Below are 23,677 nucleotides of genomic sequence, written 5' to 3' on the forward strand. Positions count from 1 at the left end.
ATTATTCCCCCGAAATAAACTTCGAGGCGAGGGTCGAGAGAATATCTACAGGACTGAGAAAGACTCTGATGACTCTATATGAAATGGAGCAGAGAAACAGAGGGGGTGCCCTCGCGGTTCTTTTAAATATTTCGATCTTAACATAACGAAGAAGGGCGAGCTCGAATGTCACTTCGATCGTCGTAATGAAGTTACGACATTATCGTGATTGATAAACGGCACACGAGGTGCAAGTTTTGATTCAAATATCGTCGCTTTAACGCTGAAAGACTCGAATTTGTCATGTTACCCCTAGGTAATATTTTCGTAAGCGCGATAAATGTCATTTCGTGTCTTTGACGAGCTTTATTGCTAACATTTATTTAATTAATATTAGCTAGGCAAATTCTCAGAGGAGGCTCGTTATGACTGTATATATTTGATGGATGGTTCTTATCTCTTTGTATACTCAAGACGAGGCATGAGTGTTTGATCTTTTCTTCTAATATTAAAAAAACCGACAGAAACGAGACACGTTGCTTATCTATGCGAATAACTCTTACGCTCATCAATCATATTTTCTATAGATATTTAATCAATATTAATGAAATTGCGAGAGAAAGATAGCCATGTAATATTCCTTATATAGATACATTTGCAATATGAAAATACTCTTTTTAACATATAGAATCTTATTACAAGGTCCTTTAAATCCGCGAGCCTTCCGCACAATCTTAATTAATTTTTTCCTGAAAAGAAAATAATAAAGTGTAACAAGTTTATGTGCAATTAAAAACATTTCGGGAAATAAATGACGTAAGAAATAGGAAAATATAACAAAATCTTATTCTTTTCTAAGCTTTTTGCTAGAGTAAAAAATCGGCTTTAACCAATGTTTTTCTAACGTTAAAAAATGCTCTTTAGCTGCGTGTTGAATTCTCTACACTCAAAATACCTTGGAAAAAATAATAATCCTACCTCCAGGGTGTAGTGCTCTCGCTCAAGGGGCAAACACGGTATAAGGCTCTCGCTATGACGCGGTAAAGAGGAAGAAAAGGCAGATAATTACCGGTGATAGCGTCGTCGTCGACGCAGTCACTTTGAAATTCCATCCTGTCCGCTGTGGAGCAGCCCACGGTTAAGGTCGTCACCTCGGAGCTGCACCTCGAGTCATCCTCGTTCCTCTTCTTCCTTCTCTCCAGAACGCTTTCCTCTCTCTCGTATTCCTCAAGCTCCCGCTTCATCCTCAGAAGATCCTTGTAGGTCATATAACCTTTGTCGGCCGGACTGTCCGACACGGATCTCTTTCGTGGCGGACTCTCGGGCTCCAGATAATCCCCGAAATAATCGTCCTGCACCTGAAGCGAGCTGGAGCTCCAGGCGTCTTCCAGAACCCAGAACCGTCCGATCGTATTCACATCGTCCGACGTGAAGTCTTCTATCGGATATCTTTTCAATTTATTTGCCTTGTCTCTCGAGTTTATCTCGTCCTTGATCTCTTCGCTTTCGTTGCTGACCTTCGTGTATTGAGTTTCTTGCGAAGTGTGTTCCTCGAAGCGAGCGACGGCGCGCGATCTTCTCGTCTTGGAGTGCAAGCTCTCCCCGATACGTTGCTCCGAATGATCGCCTGATCTTCTGACCTTCGAGGAACGCTCTCGCAAGTTTCGGAAGGTATCTTCTAGCTCGGAGGATTTCCTCGACGAGCTAGCGGTTTCCTCCAGGCTGTAGTCTTTATGACCCCGATTGCCGCGATTCGAACGCGCTCGCCGGCCCATTCTCTCGTGGATCAAATACTCGTTGTTCGCTCGTCTCTTCTCCACCTCGTAATCCAGCTTGCGGCCCCGCCGATCCTCGTTCCTCTCTTGAGCGTGTCGCACTTTTTCACCATCGTGACGGACGGGCAGAGACTCTTGCTGGTGTTGGCTTTTGCGGCTCTCGCGCGTATTCCGTTGATTCCTATTCACGTCTGTCACCGTAAACTTACCCAAGTACGGACAAGTGCGCGGTTCTGGAGAACTAGCTGCAATAAGAAACAAGTTCGACGTTACTAAGCGTCGAGAGATTCCGCCTTGAAAGAGACACGTGAAATGAAGAAAATATCAAATTTCAGGAAATAAATATTATAAAAATGGATAACGTCTTTTTTATACATACACACACATTGCATAATTCAAACGATCAGATGATACACAAAATATTAATATTATTATCTAATTTATGTGTCTTGAATTCAATTATATTGATTGCGTTTTAAAAAAATACTTATATAAACGTATAACAAATAATAAATTTTTTAATTTAAAATATTTGAATTATAAAATAAATAGTTATTCAACATAATATTCGTAATAAATTAACGACGTAATATATATCCAAAGTGTCATACACGTGACATAACACGTGACATCATATTGTGATTAAACAATTTTATACAAATATGCATAAGAATAAATTTGTAGTATTTTGTTAATAATGTAAAATATTATACAACTCCTTCATTTGAAACATTAATATAATAATATTTTCATACAATTCGCGATGTACGATTATATTTTATATTTACCATAAAGCAGTTTATTTACGTGGGATGATACGTTAATAATAAAAAATGACGACACGGTAAATGTATAAAAATGTATAAACATTTATCGCAGAGGAAACAATACTTTTTATCAAATACAGACCAGAAGAGTGGAATTTTGTATGAATAATACAAAACTTCAAATGTATATGATAAATATTGCACGTGCGTGAGAATATTTATTGTCATTATTTTATTATAAGTTATCTATACGCATAAATACTAATAGACGCAAATGGCACAGTGGATAAAAAGAGTCGCTGTAAATTAATGATCTTATCTACGAAAGTAAAGTACCGATATGCCCGTAATTTCTACGGCCTAAGAAGAAACTTTGAAGTTGAGTCTTAAACGGAATTTTAAATGTCGTAACTTTAAAAGTTGGGACAAGAAGCTCGGCGAAGGTTATCGATCCCTGCTAATGATACTTTCTTGTTAGTGAGAAAGTACGGTATATTTAACCTAAGAAAAAAAAAAGTTCTGAAAAGAGCCGCGGATGTCCGACTCTATATTCGCATAATTATATTATATCTTATTATGTATTTTAAAACAGTTGAAAATATTATAACATGTAATAGTTTGAAATTTGTATAGAACTTATGCTCCTTTTCAGGAGCAGTTAAATTAAAGTCACTTTCCCGAACAGTTAAATTAAAGTAGTTATATAGTTTGTTATATACGAGATTAGCTCTCACAAAAAGTGAGCATATCATTACTCTTCTCTCAAATCTTTCGTGAAATTCTATATTAAATTTCAAAATTTTATCATAAACTTCATGTACTTATTAAATATTAATTATTTATTACTTAGTAATTATTAATATAATTTTAATGTATATATTTATATTTATCCCCGATATATTTTTCTACTTTCCATCATATTTTATACATTTTTCTCTTTACATACATATAATATGGGACATAGTAAATATCGCGTCAATCACGCGCAAACAAGAAAAATGCATTGTGGTCTTAATGGAAGCTCGTTAAGTCGTAGGAAAGGAAAAAAAAGGAGAGATCAAGAATCTCTGGGAGAACCCAAGAAAGCAACGGAAGACGGCAAATGGCTATAACGAGAGAGAGAGAACGTAAATCGACCATAGGCAGGCACAATGCGAACTCTAATGAGACAAATCTGATGACGCACCCTCGAGCCAAGGGTGCCACCCTCTTTTAGTCGGTGCGCTGTGTATTATCGTTTTATCTCGATACCGAGCCCGAAACTCGTAGACTAACGATCGCGAGAGTTTTGTTCGCTCTCTTTTACATTTTACATATACAATGTGCTTCGGATTAATTGAAAGCACGCGATACACGATGTTGACGAAAAAAGAGAAGGAAAAAATATATCGATTATCCTATAGGGAAAATACAGCGAAGGACTTAATTGCTATTTAATGTCGAAAGAGTGGAAAAAGTTCGAGCAAAGGGATTCGGAAAAATTTACATATACTTGCTCTTAATTAGAAAGTAAGATTCGGTTATAAAAGTAACAGTACCTAGCTTTCTAATTAAGTCTCCGAAAGATCCCCGATTTAACAACGATATTATTGTATTTTATTTTTATTTATTCGCAACTTAATTATTATATATTAAAAAGCAGAAAAATATCCAAATATATTTTAGTGTGAACGGAGAATTTATATTAATTATTTACTAGAGATTGACTTCATTCTTATTATATGTATGTTTTTGCCAAAAGAGTAAAATATCGTTTTTATTTTTACGCTGTTGTTTCACTTTGCATTCATAAATTTCACAAGTCAAATCTCGACGGCAGTTTGCGACGATATCACAAAAATCTCGTTATTTTTCCGGTTAATTAGACACGATTTTCTAGCAACGCAAAAGCGATGTTCGGTCTCGGCAAAGGAGACTTGATTTTTCCGACTCGTTAAGCGATTCCCGGTACGAAGGACCTGCCTAAAAGGACGGTACGCTAAGGGAGAGTGGCTCTCGGGGAATGGAGGCTGGGAATCAGTCCCTTTGGTCCATCTCAATTCCTCTTTGCTCGATCGAACGAGTGAGTCACGAATTATGCTGATCGTTATTGTTGCTTTCGTTTGTCAGAATACCATAAATTTCTCGATAATGAAGGATTTATAGTTTACCGGTTTTTTTTTTAATTTGCAAGCTTAACTTTGGCAAATTATCATAATAATATTAATAATAATATTATTTAAATAATAATGATTATAAAAATGCTGTCCCAATATATTACACTCGCGAAGACAGATAAGTACTAACGAAAAACATTAGTCATACAATAGCTCTTTATTATATGGATTATTTTACATTTTGCGTAAAATCGATTCGCTCTACGATACGTTATCAGGATAACTGTGTGTCACAAATCGCAAATTAGGGATATACATGTATAGGGGAGCGTACCATCCCTTATCTCAATGTGCTAATCTATTCTGAGAATCACGCAACAATCAAGTTTCATGGGGTCTAGTTGTCTTTAGGGATTACCACCATTAACTAAACTTTGCATACTACGTGTTTGTAAGAGTGATGATAGTTTTCAAGTCTTGACAGTTTCGTTATATTAAAGGAAAAAAAAAAAGATAGAAATGTTTATACATTTAACTTTATACATATATTGTACAAACGTAGTAAAAAGTGTGCGTGCGATAGATTAAGATATTTTTGGCGTTATTAATGCAAGAAATATGGATCAATTTTTACATACATTCTTATCTGATTGTATTAAAAAAATTAATATCAATACAATTATATTTTTTGCACACCTCACAAATCACCCTGTTCGTCATCACAAACGATATACGATATTTATATCCCGCGGCGCAAATACTTATTGGCAACGAGTCGCGTACTCGATAATCGATAACAACCGCAAGCGTTAAATTACCTGGCGCAGCTTTCCAACTCTCGCTAACTTGAAGTGAACTAGCTATCCGATCCGCTTTCGAAATGAAGAAAATCACGGAATTAATTACGACAATTACCTGTACTGTCTTGGTAGCCAAGGGGATATCAGGTTCACGACCTCGCCGCTTGCGTTTCCTTAACAGGTCTTGCTAAATTTACGCGATATCACAAGTTGAGCAAGATGACAGAAATAAAATCACGACTGCTTCAAACATCGCGAATACTTGCGTGCTATTTCAACCTTTTATAAATCTCGCTCGCATAAATTTGTATTTCTAAAACTGTTAACGATTTAATTACCCGAATTGCTTTTTGATAAAAGAATTAAAAAATTGTGTATTGTTTTTTGCATTTGTAATTAATTAATAAAATCTGAAATCATTTTTATTTATATAAAAAACATTTATTTAACAGAATATTTTATTTCATTCCATGGTTCATGTAATCGGAAAAAAACTTTAAAAATAAAATAAACCAGATTTATAGTATTCATAGTATCTATTTAGCGGAATATTCGAAGATTAAGGATTGAATAGAGAGCTTAAAGTTAATTAGATTTTGATAATAAATAAAGCGATTAAACTTTTTTATTATCTGAAAAGAAGATGAAGACGATAATAAGAGATTAATTGCAGATCCACCATAATATTAATTTCCCGCCTATCTTGATGATGTCTTATTAGAGAGTTTTGATCCAAAAATTTGGTAGGTGAACCGATACTGATTAGTCATAGATCACCGCAGCATTATCCTGTCATCGAGTGAGTTCGCGTCATTCTCTGGCGAAACGTGCTTCTTGACACGGCAGTTCCAAGTTTTTAATTAATCGGTCGAGTACTGTGCCTCCCTCGATTTTGGTCTCTGCCACCCCTCTTCTCTGCGTAGACCCTTTTCAGGAAACGAAACGCCCTAACGATCGATCTCTAGGACGAGGGAAACGGATCGGAAATTTCGCCCCGTTATCGCGTGCTTCGTTTGCCTCGTTCATATCTCCTCAATGTTCGTGAGAGTTTCATTCGTTTTGCATCATCATGCGCCAACGAGAATGACGTAACCGCGTTTTTGTAATCGTATTTTTGTGATAATAGAAATCTATTTAATAATAAACTCTTAATTGAAGACGTCACTTTTGTCTGTTTTTTTTTTTAGGTAGCAATAAAAATCCCATAAAAAACTATTTCAAATTTTTGTGTTTTTCTTTTTCTTTAAATTTGTCAAAGTATATGCATTCGCGGTTTCATAAAATCGCATTACAGTTTTCATCGAGATGACTGAAGTTTTACTTCTTATTCAGAAAAGAATGTTTATGTTGAACAAAGTCGTATATCTCATTATACTTGAGGAGGGTTGAGTCATGCGTGCTTTGCTTATCGTCGTCGAAAGTTAAATCGAATGTATCGAATGAGCAGACGTTTGTAAATAAGAAAACAACTCGCACTTGTCTTCTTCCGTTAACACGCATTTTTCTTCGGCAAGATAGATGCGCCGATACATTACGTACTTTTAGCTGAAGATTTACATTCGTGAGTTTCCGCGATAATACTTTTATCTAAGCGGAACGGATTAAAGGGGAAGGTGATAAAAGAGGGCGCCAATTATTCTTCGAACGAAGAGAGAGATCGGCCGACGCGTTCTCTTTGTTTTGTCCGCCAGGAAATGACGCCTCGATTCTCGCCAAAGCGATAAATTTCCAGCGGAAATAACTTTTGGCAGGGTAGATGGCGGCGAGAGAATACACGGTAAAAAGGAGGACAGGGGAAGGCGAAAGGGTAAACGAGATCCTCCTCGAAACAACCACGCGCGTTTATTTTCGTTTAGAAAAAAAAGCAGATCGGAAGATTCGAGAGACCCGTTTGCGTCCTTCGATAAATTATGGTTGTATTTATCAAATAAATCATCCGATCGTCCTGTCGCAACGTATCCAAGACAATTTCAACGAAACATCGTCACATCGAAATACGTTAAGAGGATTATTTTTACTTCGCGTAGAAATAATAATATATATTTAATATTAAAGTAAAAAAGGTCAGATTATTGGATTAAAAATAACTTTTTCAGTACAACTTTAAAATATCTCATTAATTATTAGTTGTAAGATGTAGTCTAATTGATGTGAAGTAAGATTCTCTCTCGAGCCAACTCTAATTTTAATGTATAATTAGAAGTACTTTTTATATTCATGAAAAAAATCATTAAGATCCAACTTTAATATCGTGAGTTATAAATCGCTAATGTATTTTTCATTCAATATTGTTCATTTATAGAACTGTATTTTATTGGAACTATATGGCATTAACTCGATAATACAACTTTCACTTCATTTAGTGTTTAAATTAAATTAATTAATTAATCAATCACTTATAAATAGATATCCTTAATTTATCTCACGCAGGTATCTAAATTCGTATGTTAAATCTGGAATGAAATCAATAAACTTTAATTTTAATCTTTATAAAATTTATGTTGTTTGTTCACTTTTGTTTTCGCGACACAATATTATTGTTGAATTTTGCTATTTTATTGGAAAATTGATTCTTCTAACATTATATGGGTGCATTAAGTAGGAAAATCGGGAAACACAACAGCGGCATGACCGAATTTAATTAATTAATCAATCATATTCAATGCTCTTGATTTAGCTCGTACACTTAAATTACCATATATCGATTCATTATCCTGTTTATAATCGTCTGCACTTCCACCGTGCAATAGAAAGAGAGAGAGAGAGAGAGAGAGAGAGAGAGAGAGAGAGAGAGAGAGGGAGTGGAGGAGGGGAGAGGAGGAGGGCGGGGGGAAGGGAGGAAAGAGAGAAAATTCCATCGAGGTTCTCGAGATACGAAATACAACAAAAATCTCTCTTCGTGTATAGCTATGCGGAAAAATGCGTCCATCAATTCCGTGCAACGCTATTCTCTACAAATATAAGCGCCGAGTAGCAATTCGAAAATATTCTCCGCCGCCGACAACGGAATTTTATCGAAGTGAAACGCACGCGTCTCTGCGAGTAAACACGGATGACAACCGGTGTAATTAAACCTGAGTGCATGGACGGGACGTCGATCGTTACTGGCTTGATTATTATTGGCCGGGCAACATTTCGACCTGATTCCGTCCAATGCTGCTCGCCGACATAATTTTGTGTCGCGAATATTAAACCGTTAGGTATAACCGTGCGGTCGCCTCGCCCTCGTTGAAATATCCCGCAAAATTCATCGAACTAATCGAAATACCTGTGTCACCCATGTACCTCGTTAGAAACTGGAATAAACAGGAGGTTGCGGTGCAAACGCGGAAGGGGATGAGCGCTACGAGTTAATAGCAACCTTGTCGTTGCGTTAATGACTAATACATTTCGGTAAACGTGTAAAAAAATATATACGCATGTATATGTGTATATATATATATATATATATATATATATATATATATATTTCTTTAATTCTACAACTGAAAAGAAAAAGAAAATTTCAATGCCACGTACGTGTCATTAAATTGGAAACACACATGTTCCGATAATTTGAAATTTTCCAGTATTTTTTATCACAAAAATTATTTCTTTTTTACGACGATTTTATTTTATTATTTTTTAACACACAATGAAAATTTAATTATTATAAAAATAATGCTGGAAAAATGATTCTATAAAGTCCCTTTCAACGCAGCTCTGCCTCAAATTCAACAATTTTGAGATTGAATTAGGCATTAATGGATTTAACGTTATTGGATTTAAGAATCAGTGTTTTAAATGCTTGCAGCAAGTTGATGAAAAGAAGCGTACCGTTTTTCATTAATTCCGGCTTTTATTAAATTTCACCGAGTGCACGAATTTCTCATTGAAAGCGCGAGAGCACCCTTTTGGAAGATAAAATTATTTCCATAATGCGATGCATATTTTGAACGCGTTGCAATAATAAGCCGACTTGGCCAATTCATGTTTTTCACAATGTGATTTTATTAATTGTATCGAAAGGGTGAGTGTCCTTTCATTAATTAATGCAGTCCGATGGAATATTATGATTTAAAATATTACGGCAGATTCCAGCGTACGCTATATATGTATATATACATATGTGTACATAGCGGTTGCCAATACTTGCCATTTATTATTCCAGCTACAATATATTGATGCGACTTAATTAATTCGCAGTGGAACGACCATTCGCTATGCGTAGCACAAAGTAGACATCAATTAGTAGACTGGTATCAGTGCAATCAACAAGATACTTCACAAAAACAATGTTTTTCTTTTTGATAGTGTAGTTTTCCTTTCTGTTTTGCGCTTTTGGCTCTCTCTCTCTTTCTCTCTCTCTCTCTCTTTCTCTCTCATTTTTTTCCTTCCTCGTTTTTCCGGAGGATAAACGCGCGTGTGGCTTCTTCCGTTTAATCTGAACGTACTTGTACTACGATTTAAAATGATCAAAGTTCTGTTGTAAGAAACAACATTGCCTCGTAATAAAAGTTTCATGAAGCCGAACGTACCGGAGGAAAATCTGAAGTGCCGGAGGAAAAACAAGAAAAAGCGGAGAAACGGAACGGACATAATAGAGAAATAAAGAGAACCAGTCCAGTGGTAGATCGGTGCTGTATTATAAAATGTCGGGATGTGCGCGGTGGAAGAGAGTCACGAAGGATCTCGGGGGAATAAAAAAAAAAAAAAGTCGATCTCGAGTCTCGAGAATGACATGCGTCGGATTTATCGCCCGAAATTTTAGTAACCGAGCGCCGTCGCAGCCATTTTCTCGTCTGTCTTTTCTAGTTAATTATCCCTATTCTGAGGCAGTTTCTGAATTAGCTTGCGATTATTCCGGCTGCTCCTTGCTAATTGTAAGCGCAACTTTGCCAGCGGACCGAGAAGAATTGTTCCCGAGCGGAACAGTCGCGCTAGATCATGAACTTACCGAAACTTTCGGTGAAGAAGGAGTGTATCGGAGAACTACGTGCGGCAAGTTGCGGTTATAGTTTCGAGCGGAACGGGATTCATTAAAACTGGATAAAAGGATGGGGGAAGAAGGTAAACATGGGATCTCTCTGCGCAGTCCATTAATCTGTGACAAGTTCAGGATTCGAATAATGCTTTATGTATAGCATTAATTTCAATAATAATTATATTAACATACACGTTATTTATAAGTAATACATATGTATCATATATGCGTGTAGTGATTCGATCTCGTTCTTATATCGAATCAACTAATATTTGAGAATTTTTTCACTATTTTAAAACAAATTTATCCTCAACACAAACATTAATCATTATTTATTGTAATTTTTCACTTTTTGGTTTGTTTTAAATCGCAAACCTGTAAAACACAATTTATAGGGATTAATAAAACTGCAATATATAGTTAATAAAATATAAAATATCCTCCTGAAATTGAAAAAGAGACAAAAAACGGATTTTTATTAATTTTTAACAATTTCTCCAAATTAAAAAAATTGAATAATATATCGCTTTCAATAAAACTTTCATTTACATGTTTCATGAATAATAACGATTTTCCATAAAAATTGAAAAGAAATCTTTAAAATTATTATCAATTTAAAAATCCTTGTAAAATAAAAGTTATTCTTTTATATTCATTTGATTGCGACATTCTTCTTTCGAACAATGCGATCTCTTCGGCCATCGCTTACGTTAAAATCATCAATGGACACGCGATGCAACGATAATACAGCAAGAAAGGGCTCCTACGCAGAGGGAAAATTCTACGACCCGCACCGTTAGCTCATAGTCGAGTAAAGTTCACCAAGGAGAGAAAGCTCCAAGAGGATCTAAGGGGGGGGGGGGGGTTAGGGTGCACGTCGACGGCGAGGGGGCTGTAACGGAGTCAGGTGACCCGTGTCAAGTTCAAAGACACGAATGCTAACCCCGTCACCGACGTTTATTCCGCGTTCGTGAAAGGCCGTCGTCGGCGCCGTTTCGCTAGAGAGAGAAAGAGGTAGGCATGGAAAGAGATCCCCCCTGATCGAACTACCGTGAAAACGCCGGGCTCCTTCGACGCAGAAATTATTTCTTCGAGACTTTAATCCTTTGCGCTACTCGAAGTTCTCTCTCGATCTCTGAGATGAGAGAGAAAAATTGTCACGGTCCACACATACGCGCGTCTCCTCCTTTTCCCTCGTGTCGGGCGATACTCTCGATGTCGTGCTTCCCGAGAACCGACGATGAGAAATCGAAAGATATATATTCATACGTATCCATTCATTTGACGGCCGTCGATGTCGCTTCCGCGTGCGCATTTTCCATAATCGCGTTTCCCATTATCCACTCTCCGCACCGGATAGCTTTTTATAGCCGACGCCTCGGAACTCGCAGCGACTTCTGCATTAACGAATGCATTAAGGATTATCGGCACGACACAATAATCGCGTTAGCCTGCCGTCCGTATATTTATACACGGCGCGGCGGGCCGTTGCGTTCGTTGCGCGCGCGCGTACGTATATTTTCGCAGATTTGATTTTATACTTCTATAACGGGCGATACCCCGCGGGAACGGTGGCGGAACGGCGAAGTTTAATGAGATTAAGCGTGAAAAACGAGCGTCCATTGTATAATGCATATCGCGGCGATATTCGCCGAACGCGGTTCCTCCCTCCCTCCTTCCCTCCCTCTCACTCTTTCACTCTCTTCTCGTTCTCTCAATTCGCAATTTAATATCTCACGAAAGAGACGACTGTCACCCTTCCCTCGCCTTCTTCTCCTCCCTCCTTCTACCGTCTTTTCCTGCCGTTCTTGCCTTTTTTTTTTCTGCGCGAAAAGCAAACCGACACTCCCGAGGGACGTCTACCTTGAGCTTGAGCTTCTTTTCTCGCGGCTCCCTCTCAATGTCGACAATGTCGCGAGACCGAGAACTTTTCCATTCTGATGAACTCACGTATCCGTCCGTTGGCTTCCCTTGAAATACTCGCGATGAATGAATACGCATTATGCGTTGTGCGTAAAATTGCTATCCTAAAGTTATCATTAAGCGACTGGCATTGTGTCAAGTTCTGCCGCATCGGAATAACAAAACTAATTTGAGAAGAATTTCTCTCGATTCTACAAAAGATTAAAATACTATCTTCCACTGAAATATGTAAAAACTTGGAAATTATATACTGCTATCTCGATTATTTTTGTTAAAGAAAAATAAACTTTAAATTGACCAAAGAAGAAGGTTTATAAAATTTGATGAATATTTTAAAATCGTCGTTTAGATTAAATTTAGTCGAAGAAATTGCTATAAATATCTATGATAATAATACATCTTCTATTATTATAATTATGGAAAGAGAAATAACGGCGCAATTTTATTATACGAATAATAAAATAATAAAAAACTTTAGATACAAGGAACGAAATAATCTTTGAATATATTAAGCTATTAATAAAAATTTCTTTCCAATAAGAATTTCTTCTTCGCGGATGACAAATCTATTCGTTTCGCATAACTTTACCGCGGTTACAATGTTAGCGGGTCGTTCAAACTTTATAGAGAGAAACAATGGGCTCCGAAACAAGCGCGATACGAGCCCGCCTGTCCCTTCCATCCCTCTTTGCTAAAAAAAAATGAAAAAGATGAAAAAAGGACGAAACAAAAAAGAAAAACGGATGTCGCTGTGTCGACGAAAGTCAGAACGACAAATAATTCGTCGGAACGATCAAGCGCGGCGCCCGATAGAAATTCAATTCCCCAAGGGCGGCAACGCGTAAAAATGGCGCGTCCAACGAGATGGAATTTTTGGCACGCGTTTTTTTTCATACTTCATTGTGCCGGCGCATTCTTTCTCTCTTTTCGCAGTTTCTCTTTGTCTGGCCTCGTGGCGCGTTTTCTCTCAGGCCCGGTTAGATCGGTTCGTTATGCGGCTACAGAGTTTTCCGTCCCCATTGAGTTTTCAGCGGACCAATGTCCTACCAATAGTAGCGTGAAAAAAAAAAAAAAAAAAAAAAAAAAACGTCGGAAGCAAATTAATTCGCGTGTTTGCGTCCTCGAGGATCGGCTCTAAAGACCCCTGGCTTTTGTTTTTGTTACTTTCTTTTTTTCAATAATTCTATCAATTTTTCCCTTTTCAGCAATCTTCTGTCCGCGCCGGTATTTTTATATTTGACTCAATTATTTTGCGTCATCCGACGCACACTGCAGTCCGCTATTAAATTTCGATTGAGATTTGCTTAATAGTTTTATCGTCCTTCTCCACATAATTCCAATTCGCTATTTCTCTCTCTCTCTCTCTCTCTCTTCTCTCTTTCTCTTTCTCATTTACTTTTAACATTTCCATACGCTTGGTGAGTAAAAATTACGAATTTTTGTTCCGCAGTTGAAAACGAAGATGGATGTTTGCTGATAAATTTATCTCTAACTGATATTTTCATGAAAAATATTACTGAAACGTAACAAAGAAGGATGACTTTTTATGAAACAGTGGATATAACTCTTTAAAGAACTCATCCATAAAAATTTTCATGAACTTTTCCAGTGGCAGGATAATCAACTTACTGCGGCATAGAATATTAATGTGCATTTTTAACAGATAAAATCGCTCCCGTTCTTAGTAAACATCTTAAAAAAATTTTTTTTCAATTTTTCGAAAATCTCTAATAACAGCAATCCTCCATAGAAATGATATATTTTCCTTCTATATCAAATATTTATGGGAAATGCAATCTCTAAGAGAAAAAAAGAAAATACAATTTTCAATCAATAAAAAATGGTATTATGATCACACAGACTTTTTAACGACTACGTGAGTTGAAACGTTATAAGTGTGCAAGGATTGTAACTAGGAGAGGCTTCAAAAGCGAAACGTGGTCTATTCACCGCGAACATGGATGCGATCCTTCCTCTGAAAAGTTTTAATGGACGCTTCACTGTTCACCAAAAGTAGTTTAATTTTATCGGCAATACCAATTATGCATTCCGAGCATATGAATTACACGTGCTTGGCGAGCGTGGGCGTGTAATATATATTACTTGAACTTTCTACCGCAATAACGATGCTTTATGCACCGCTTTTCGAATCATGTTCGTTATACAAGCTATTCCATGAGAGAATCATATTAATAACGAAGTTTTCCATAGTGCAAATATCATGGTTGTTGCTTTTTTCAGCGATTTTGAAAGCGGCTTTTCACAACGAAAATTCTAAAAATATCAGAACTCCAGCTATTCTTTTTTTTTTTTTTTTTTTTTCAATTTTTGTTATCAAACAAGAGACCAAAAAATATACTTAAATTCAAACCACGGTAAAATCCACCATAGAGATTAATCGTCTCTAAACAAATTGTTGAAAATAAACCTTTATGTGTATTCACTTTTAAATCTCAATTAAAGAACTTTTAATCTTCAGTAACAGAACTAGATTACTACATAAATGAGTCTCTTCTTAAGGGAAATTTTAATGTATATTAATTGGAAAATAAGATGCGGTTAACTTCTTTTATCTTCGACATTACTAGCTTGATAATTAAGTTCATCATAGGATGAAAAGAGTAAAAGGTTTCCTCTATTATTTTAATGTAATTCAAATTTTTTATTTTCCTCTTTTTAACAATTTTATTTCTTTTATCTTTTGGAAAAATATTTTCCTTGCTTCGGAGAGTTTTAATAATTCGTAAGTTCTAAATACTATGGTAACGGAAAATCCGAGTCTAAATTCGAAGAGTTTTCCAGTTAACATTACGTATGCAATTTATGCAAGGATACATATGTTACAAGCAGGATAATCGATTGTCTTTATCGCATTGCGCAATGCGATTGTGACAGTTTATTTCATTGTGGTTGTGTTGAGAATTTCTAAAATCGTCGTTAATGTATTACAGTCCCCTTCCCTACAAACTGTTGAACTACAAGCAGGGAATGTGACTGCGGTGTGAACGCCATTTCGGGCGGACGCAGCGAAAGGAGGGAGGGAGGGAGAGTCACGGATAGAGGACGTTTTTAGCTGAGTTAGTATATTCGGTCGCTTATGTAATCAATATACGAGGGTGAGAACGAAGAAGAGGTGGAGAAGAGGAATAAGAAGAGAGGTCGGGAGAGGGAGGACGCGGAAGCGCGAGTACGACGATAGGAGGGTGCGAAAGAAATAGAGGGAAGTTTATTCCGACAGAAATACGAGGGAATGAGGTGAGGCCAAGATGGAAAAGATGGACGGATCGTGTGCTTTGTGCCGTTTAAGGGGATGAAAAGTATTGAGTATTTTAGAAGATAATCGACATATCGAGAGCGGACGGGAGAAATACGCATCATAGAGCGGCAGGCAGTCGTTAATTGGAGAGTTAGTTATCGGAAATAGATTTCTAATGCGATAACAGCGCGGTGGTCGACGTCGTTATTGTTGCCCTGAAATATTAATAATCCTAGATCCGTTTCGCTTCGGCAATGGAAAACGGGTTACACAGGGTTTCCTACGAGCGATACGATCAAAGTCTCAGATGTGCTTTCAGAAATAATTTCTCCTACCGTTTTTCGCGAGGCATTTCACGTTATCGAGAGAGCTTTTTGCCACTTTAATCTTTCATACGAAAAGCGAGTATCTAAATTTTTACGTCCGACCAAATCGCGTTCGGCATCATAATTCTGAGTTTCATTATTTAAAGTGCGCTCGAGTCCAATGAATTTCGGTGCGATGTACAATATATGTATGTTACTCCTATGCGCGAACTTTCGAGAGTCATAAACATCTCGTCGTTGTTATTAAAGAAGCAAGACTTATGTAATTTAAAACTGCATTCATTTTTTTAAATTGCCTTCTTAAACGTTTATTTAATATTTCCTTGAATATACGCGATCGTGTCCTCCTGAAATTTATCGGTTCCCTCATATCACCTCTTGGCATTTCAAACTTTCAAATAATCGGGTATGAAAATCTCGCTATCGAGATATCGCGGAACTAGATATTCTCTCCCTGGTGCCTCTTTCTCGATTCGTACTTTCGAAAGAGTGCTCAAGCTGGCAAGGACGTGAACCGGTCTCTCACTGAGCTTCGAGCTCGAATTGGAAGAAGTCTACGGAAGAAAAAAAGAGAGCCGGGAAGCCTTGGCCGGCTTGGGACAAGTCTTCCGCTGACGTTGCCCACAATCCCTGTGTTGGTCCACTCGAGAGGAGGCTTGCAGTTGCACTTCTTGCAGTTTTGGTTTTTTACAATCCGTTTCTCACACATACCGAGAAACGCGGCGCTCGGTTTCCCTGCCTCACCCCCTTCGCTGCTTCCTTTCCTTCCTTTCTTCTTCTCTCTTTCTCTCCTTCTTTATTTTTTTCTAGGCTTCTCTTTTACCTCCTTCTCTTGTTGTTCTCGTTACCTCTCTCTATCTCTTCTTCTCTTGTACTTTGCCTCCCTTGGCTTTTCGCTCCTGGTGCTTTTTTGCCCATCAGACCATGGATACTCTAGATCGTCCAGCTTGTGTCTCTGGTTTGCGTCTGTGCTTCTTGTGAATCGCTTCCCGTTCTTCGTTAAGGCTTCCGACACTTTAATACGTTGCGTCGTTTTATTCGTCTACTTGCTTCTGCTGTCTCGCCCGTTCGAGATATAACTACTACTGCCTTCGTCGTTCAACGACCGGCGAATATGATAATATAACGATGCGTAATATGAATTTTTAATTTATTCAAATGCGACGTACTATTTCGCTTTTAATTATTGTTACACGGTTTTATATATGTAGACGCGTACTGTTACTAAATTACGTCAATATACTGATGTTTTATGGATAAACTGTAGCTGAGAACAAACAAAAGAAATATTAATATCCGAATTTTTTAAATTCTTTAAATCATATATATTTGTGTATCTTTATATATAAATATTTAGATAAATATTCTATTGAAGAATGAAAAATTTATGAAATAAAGTCTTGAGAACTACTTCTTCTCGTCGATTTCTTTCGATATTACTAAGTCTTGCGGCGTTCAGGTCCAAACTTATCCCAAGACGTTTACGGTCTTTTGAAAGAAGACATAGAGTAAAAGAAGATCTCATTTCGCGTTAATGGAGAATCTTTCGACGTATATAAAGACGATATACTGCGTACGCGACGGTCTTTAGAAAATGCTTAAGTATTTGTTAATTGAAACAAATTTTTCTAGTATTTTTCTAGTGTTATGTCTGTTCAGCGATATCAAAAGTTAAAATAAAATAATCCCAAACCTAAACATCCGTATATACATGGGAGCAAACGGCTGATATACATTTCGCAAAATGCATTATTCATGTATAGTTTATAAATTAAAAATTTATATTGCAATTTGCTGCGGTATATATATTATTAATCTTCAAATAATCATGTTTGATAGCTTCGGTTCTATTTGAATTATTATATATTTGTTATATATTCATAAAGCTTGTTTCCGTCGAAACCGATAATATTAGAATTGTTCCCCTGTGTTTCTCTGAAATATTAAGAATGACATCCTGTTTCCATGTAAAAATTTGTATGATATGCCATTTAATTAATTATAATAAAAATAACGAGACATTATTATTAATTTTTTATATAAATTATTGAAAATCTGAACATTTTTATGTGTGTTAGGCAACTAGTATTGCATTTTATTATGTACATACATTATTACCGTTAGTACTTTACATATACATGTATGTGTGTATATATATATATATATATATTTGTTACATATTAATAAAGCTTGTTTCTGTCGAAACCGATAGTTTTAGAATTATTCCCCTGGGTTTCTCTAAAATATTAAGAATGACATCCTGTTTCCAACTCTTAAGATGTCAAAATTGCTTTTAGAAATGTCAATTATATGCTAAGCGATTATTTAGATGAAAATTTACATGTTTAAAATTAACTCTCCTCTCGCATTAATCTCGTAAAGCGCTTTCATTATAATTGACACTAAATAGACGGTATTAATGACTCCAAAAATGTAACCCGCAAAATATGCGAATAATATGACAATAAACGACAACTCGATTCCGTTTGGAACCAAAGCGAAATCAAATTGTCGCTCGGACTCCAAAATCGAAAAGCTGGTTAAGTCTCCTACAGTACTCTCTTCGATCGTGTATCGCATCTTGTCATGTTCGGATGCGCGATAGAATTTCAGGACGCGCATACATTCCGAGGTCGATTCCTGGCTGTCAGGGCGCAGGCGGCAGCTGCGTACCTGATGCGTCTCATCTACGCGGACGACCGTGTCCATGGACCGTCTGAGAATTGGCAATTTGCTTGCAAATTTCGTGCGACGAACCGCCGCCGTAGCCCGCGGGTTTCCGTTCCACCATCGTATCCGAGAGATTCCTCGGATTTTACGGAGCGGAGGCGAAGTAGCCCCTGGACGATGCCTTTACGGCGGCGCGAGTGAATCCCACCCCTTGCGCGCGAAGAAACCCTCGACAGCGCGTTCCTGGACATTTCCGTTTCCATCCTCGACGCTTGTGATATCACGATGCAAATTATTATAAACGTAACGTGAAATAGTTCGATAAGATATACGTATTTATATATAGAAATTTTATCTCTGTAAAGTTTGCAGCCCATTTTCCGAATTTTAATATAATTGAAATAATTTCCGAAACGTTAAAAAAAAAAAAGAAAAAAAAAGAATTGTAGCGATTAAACGTAAAATACAAACGTGAGATATATGGGATAATAATTTAATGTTTTCAATATTTGTACGAAAATTAGTTTTTATAAAAAATAATAATTTTTATTTAACAAGATCAATTTGAATCATAATACTTGTCGACAAAACTCACGGATGTCATTTAAAACTAGAATCAGAAAAGGAAAATTTTAATCTCCGTTTCTACGTCGAAAAAAATTACTGTAATTACATGGTAATTCATATTGCGCTCGTAAAGAAGCAAACAAACCGGAAATGCGTATTTATTTTTTTCCTCTCTGAAGCAATTCCTCACAACTCGTTCGCGTATTCCTTCGACAAACGTAACAAACTTATGTTTTTCATTCTCACCCGTCGCATGCCATTGAAATCTGCCTTGCAAATTACGCGGCGTTGTAAGCCGCTCGCGGACATATCCTTATTTTCCTTGAGAAACCTTCCCTCTCCCCTTTTCCCTCCCCCTCCCCCATCCGTTACGACCGGACGCTCACCGAGGATCCTTGGCAACAAAATTATGTTTCTCATTTCTACTTCCTGCATTTGATTCGAGTTTCACTTGCAAATATCGCGATGCCGTTCTCCCCTAGCGACGCTATTTTTCTCCTTAACTCCGAGAAGTTCCGCTACGCCAGGTAACAAGGATTTTCCGCGTCGAAATTACATCTCGCCCGCCGTTGTATCTCGAATGCTGCGAGCTATTCCGCAACAGTCATTTAAACGTCTCTCGCAAGTCTCGCGAAAGTCCTTTCCCCCTCCTACGCATAACGCATTATCTCCCGAAATATAAAAGAAGTTAACGCAAGTCTCCTCCGATTCTTATTTGTTCAAAATTTGCGACGGAAATTTCGATTCTGAACTCGCGACGCGCTGCATATTTTCATCTGGCCAATAAAACATCGACTGGCTGATGAAATTTTCAAGCAACCTCGAGACCTTCGTAAGTAATATAGCATATAAGGACTTAAGCAAACGATAACGGACGTTAGTAACGGTAACAGGATTATATACTCGCCGCGGCGCCGAGTATATACGGTTTCGATTATCTCCCTACGTGCTCTTATCACGAGGCAATTTGCTAGAATTTCCTAAAGACACGAGACACACATCGAAAATTGAATACACGGCTCGCACAGCTCTAATCGCGTTATCTCCCGTCAAGCTGGAGAAAACGTTTTTCCAGTCTCATCCAGTCTCAGAAGCGGCTGTTTTCCTTCATGTCGCGCGACATGTTCGCCTCTCACCTCCGTACTTATCTCGTGTCACACGTCCGTATCTATGTGCGTATAATCGCATATGTCGCGTATCTCTTTCTCTCTCTCTCTCTCTCTCTCTCCAATTATTTTGCGAGACTGACCGAAATGTGTTTTCCGCTTTAATACTCGTGCGCGACAATTGTTTTCCTTTAATCTAGTGGGAGTTGTGGTTGCCATGGGCGTACGAGATTGACCGGCTATGTCGGTCACGTCTCTCACGCCCAGCCGGAAAGTCAGACACGAGAAAGCGCCGGTCTCTCTGTGTCTATTCCCGTTTGCCCGACCTTCCTCCATGGACAGGCATCCTTCGTCCGTCAGTTCCCTCGTATTAACTTACCTCACCTTCGTCGCGCTCGGGAGAGCAGCAGGAAAACGTCGAAGGGTCGTAATCCGAGGAGACGATTATCAATCGAGGGATGCGCGGCCGAGCGAGGGAGTTTATCTTCTTCTATGCCTAGCGTGGGCATCGTAATTGATTGGAAACCCGTAATATAACTTCTTGTGTCGCGATAAGATAAACGCCTTTATCTGACGAGTCGGTTTTCTTCCACTTGTTCATGCGGTTATCAATGTTATTCTTTTTTTTTTCTCCAATAATTTCAATGATATAAATCAATATCTTTCGGATTTTTTTGCTTCTTTTTATCTCGAAACTTTTAAAATATAAATTTCTACATAGAATGATACATTCCCATTATAATAATACAATAAAAGATATTTGACATAAGAGCAATTGAGTGGACAAATTATTTATTACAACTCATAACATATATTAGAAGATGTTTTATATAATTATAATAATACAATCGGGCCAACGTTTTAATCAGATCTTTCTGATCATCTTCAGCAGTAAAAGAAGTCATTAGTTCAAATAAAATGTAAATATGAGAGATAATTGTGGAACTGTCAACTTGTGTTAAGTCGATCAATGTAATTGCTCTTATGCCAAATATCTTTTATTGTATTATCATAATATTGAGAGCCCTCTCTTTATTAATTAATTTCCGTTATAGTACTATGTAATATATATATATATATATATATATATATATATATATATATATATATATATACATATTTTGCGGGTTACATTTTTGGAGTCATTAATACCGTCTATTTAGTGTCAATTATAATGAAAGCGCTTTACGAGATTAATGCGAGAGGAGAGTTAATTTTAAACATGTAAATTTTCATCTAAATAATCGCTTAGCATATAATTGACATTTCTAAAAGCAATTTTGACATCTTAAGAGTTGGAAACAGGATGTCATTCTTAATATTTTAGAGAAACCCAGGGGAATAATTCTAAAACTATCGGTTTCGACAGAAACAAGCTTTATTAATATGTAACAAATATATATATATATATATATACACACATACATGTATATGTAAAGTACTAACGGTAATAATTTATGTACATAATAAAATGCAATACTAGTTGCCTAACACACATAAAAATGTTCAGATTTTCAATAATTTATATAAAAAATTAATAATAATGTCTCGTTATTTTTATTATAATTAATTAAATGGCATATCATACAAATTTTTAATTTTTAAATTAAAAATCTGTAACAATCATCTTATCGTGTCTAATAAATATTATAATAAAACAGACTATCAAGGCTTTGCAAGATTGAATGGTTTTTAGTTATGCAATTGATGTTTGCGGTGAATCCGAGCTTAAGCACGTGAACGCACGTGAAACGAGTACGCTGGATTAAATTAACGTGGACAAATTAATGAAGCCGTTCGGATCATAATGCGATAACAGACAATGCGGCCTAATAAACAGGATTCAAATGCGATTATTTTTAAATGGGGAAACGACAGAATCGCTGCTGCATGTAAATAAACTCTCTTCGCAAGTGTGTGTGCTCTTGCTTAGAATAAAGAAGTTATTAAATAAAAAAATATATCTCTTCTCCGACTTTTAATAATTTACATTAAACTTTACTAAACTTTATTGCAGTAATTGAATATGCGATAAAATTTACGATGAAAATTTATACTGAACCGTATAATATAGTCGTTAGATAAATAAAAGACTAAGTATCTTGAAAAATGTTCTTTGAAAGCTTGCGTGCATCTCAATAGAATAACAAACGAGTACGTTAATTATGTACTTATTATATCCTATTATGGCATTTTATAACCCGACCAATGCCGCGCGTGCATCTATCTTGTCGCAATAGAGAAAAGAAAAGGATAAAAATGGAACGGTCGGAAAATAATTCAATGAATATATTAAGAGGCAAGGTAAAAAAGATCGCATTTAAAAACAGCGCGCGGCTCATAGAGGATCGCTTCTAGAACGGAAGTTTCCGCGTTAAAAAAAATGAGCTCGTTGCACGTGACGTTTATATCTCGCGCGTGCATCCGGGAATTAAATCGGTGCGAGTATATTTCGATAAGTGCTTCGTACGTCGTTCCACGACCAGGTCGCGCAAGATGGAGATTAAATCGTGTTAAACAAAATAAAGTCATTATGTGAAACGCGCGGGATCGCGCGAAAAACGTTATTACCGTTTTTCCATACATTTCGAGGATGGATACAATATGCGAACGCAAAATTATTGATAGCGGGCCGAGAGAAGGAACGGTAGTTTGCGGAGAGTGATTTAACAAGGGCATTAAATTTGCGTACGCGCGTACGCGCGCACGCTCGCGCGATGAAAGTTATAATTAAATTCGAAGCGACTGGGGCATAGTGTGTCGCGGCGAGCGATGACGAGAAGGACAATTTTCGCGATGATGATTTTGTATTAAAATGATCACGTCGCTGTACCGCATTATTTAATTATTTAACCGCCAATTTGCTAATGCACCGCCCGCGTGCCAATGCGAAAACTACGTTGGGCATAATTTTAGATATTACGTGATTATGACTCGCCCATAATAACTAGACATACGGGCCGTATGCGAGTTATTGCGGAATTGTTCCTAATTATCGACTATTAGTATTTATAATTAACGAACCCATAGCGACTATCAAATTCTGCGTGCTTCCTGTTATTACTTGTCGAGAACTTTGCTTGCGTTGATCATTAATAATCGGGCTGGCAATTATCGAACGCATTCAGTTTTACTTTACGAGTCTAAACTCGCGCAGAGAACAACTGACGCTAACGGGGTGGGAAAATTACTCAAATTGTCGAATCGATTAAAATCTGGCTCCAAACTTTAAGTTTATCCTCTAGACTTTACACTATATTCTAAAACTACAAAGAATTTACGAAGCTAATATACCAAGTTGCGTGAAAAAGTTGCTACGAAAATACTTGTAGCTTATATTTATTTATCATCCACTTATAGCTTCAATAAAATTTGATTGTCTTTAGTGAATAAAAGAAAATAATTATTTAATCAATTTTTTACGTATATATTTTGTGTTATATCTCTAA

The 23,677-nt window shown here is 36.9% G+C and overlaps 1 protein-coding gene across 6 annotated transcripts in view; it reads right to left on the bottom strand.

The window, feature by feature from the left end:
- LOC140670956 (uncharacterized) overlaps positions 1–23,677 on the bottom strand; it is a 251,243-nt gene that overhangs the window by 14,609 nt on the left and 212,957 nt on the right. For all 6 annotated transcript variants that reach the window (XM_072901881.1, XM_072901877.1, XM_072901880.1 and 3 more), the window contains exon 10: positions 1,049–1,999. In XM_072901881.1, coding sequence (XP_072757982.1) covers positions 1,049–1,999 — 951 coding nt within the window. The remainder of the gene's footprint in view (positions 1–1,048; positions 2,000–23,677) is intronic.

This window comes from Anoplolepis gracilipes, chromosome 11, assembly GCF_047496725.1.
Source record: "Anoplolepis gracilipes chromosome 11, ASM4749672v1, whole genome shotgun sequence".
In the NCBI taxonomy this organism is placed as follows: Eukaryota; Metazoa; Arthropoda; class Insecta; order Hymenoptera; family Formicidae; genus Anoplolepis; species Anoplolepis gracilipes.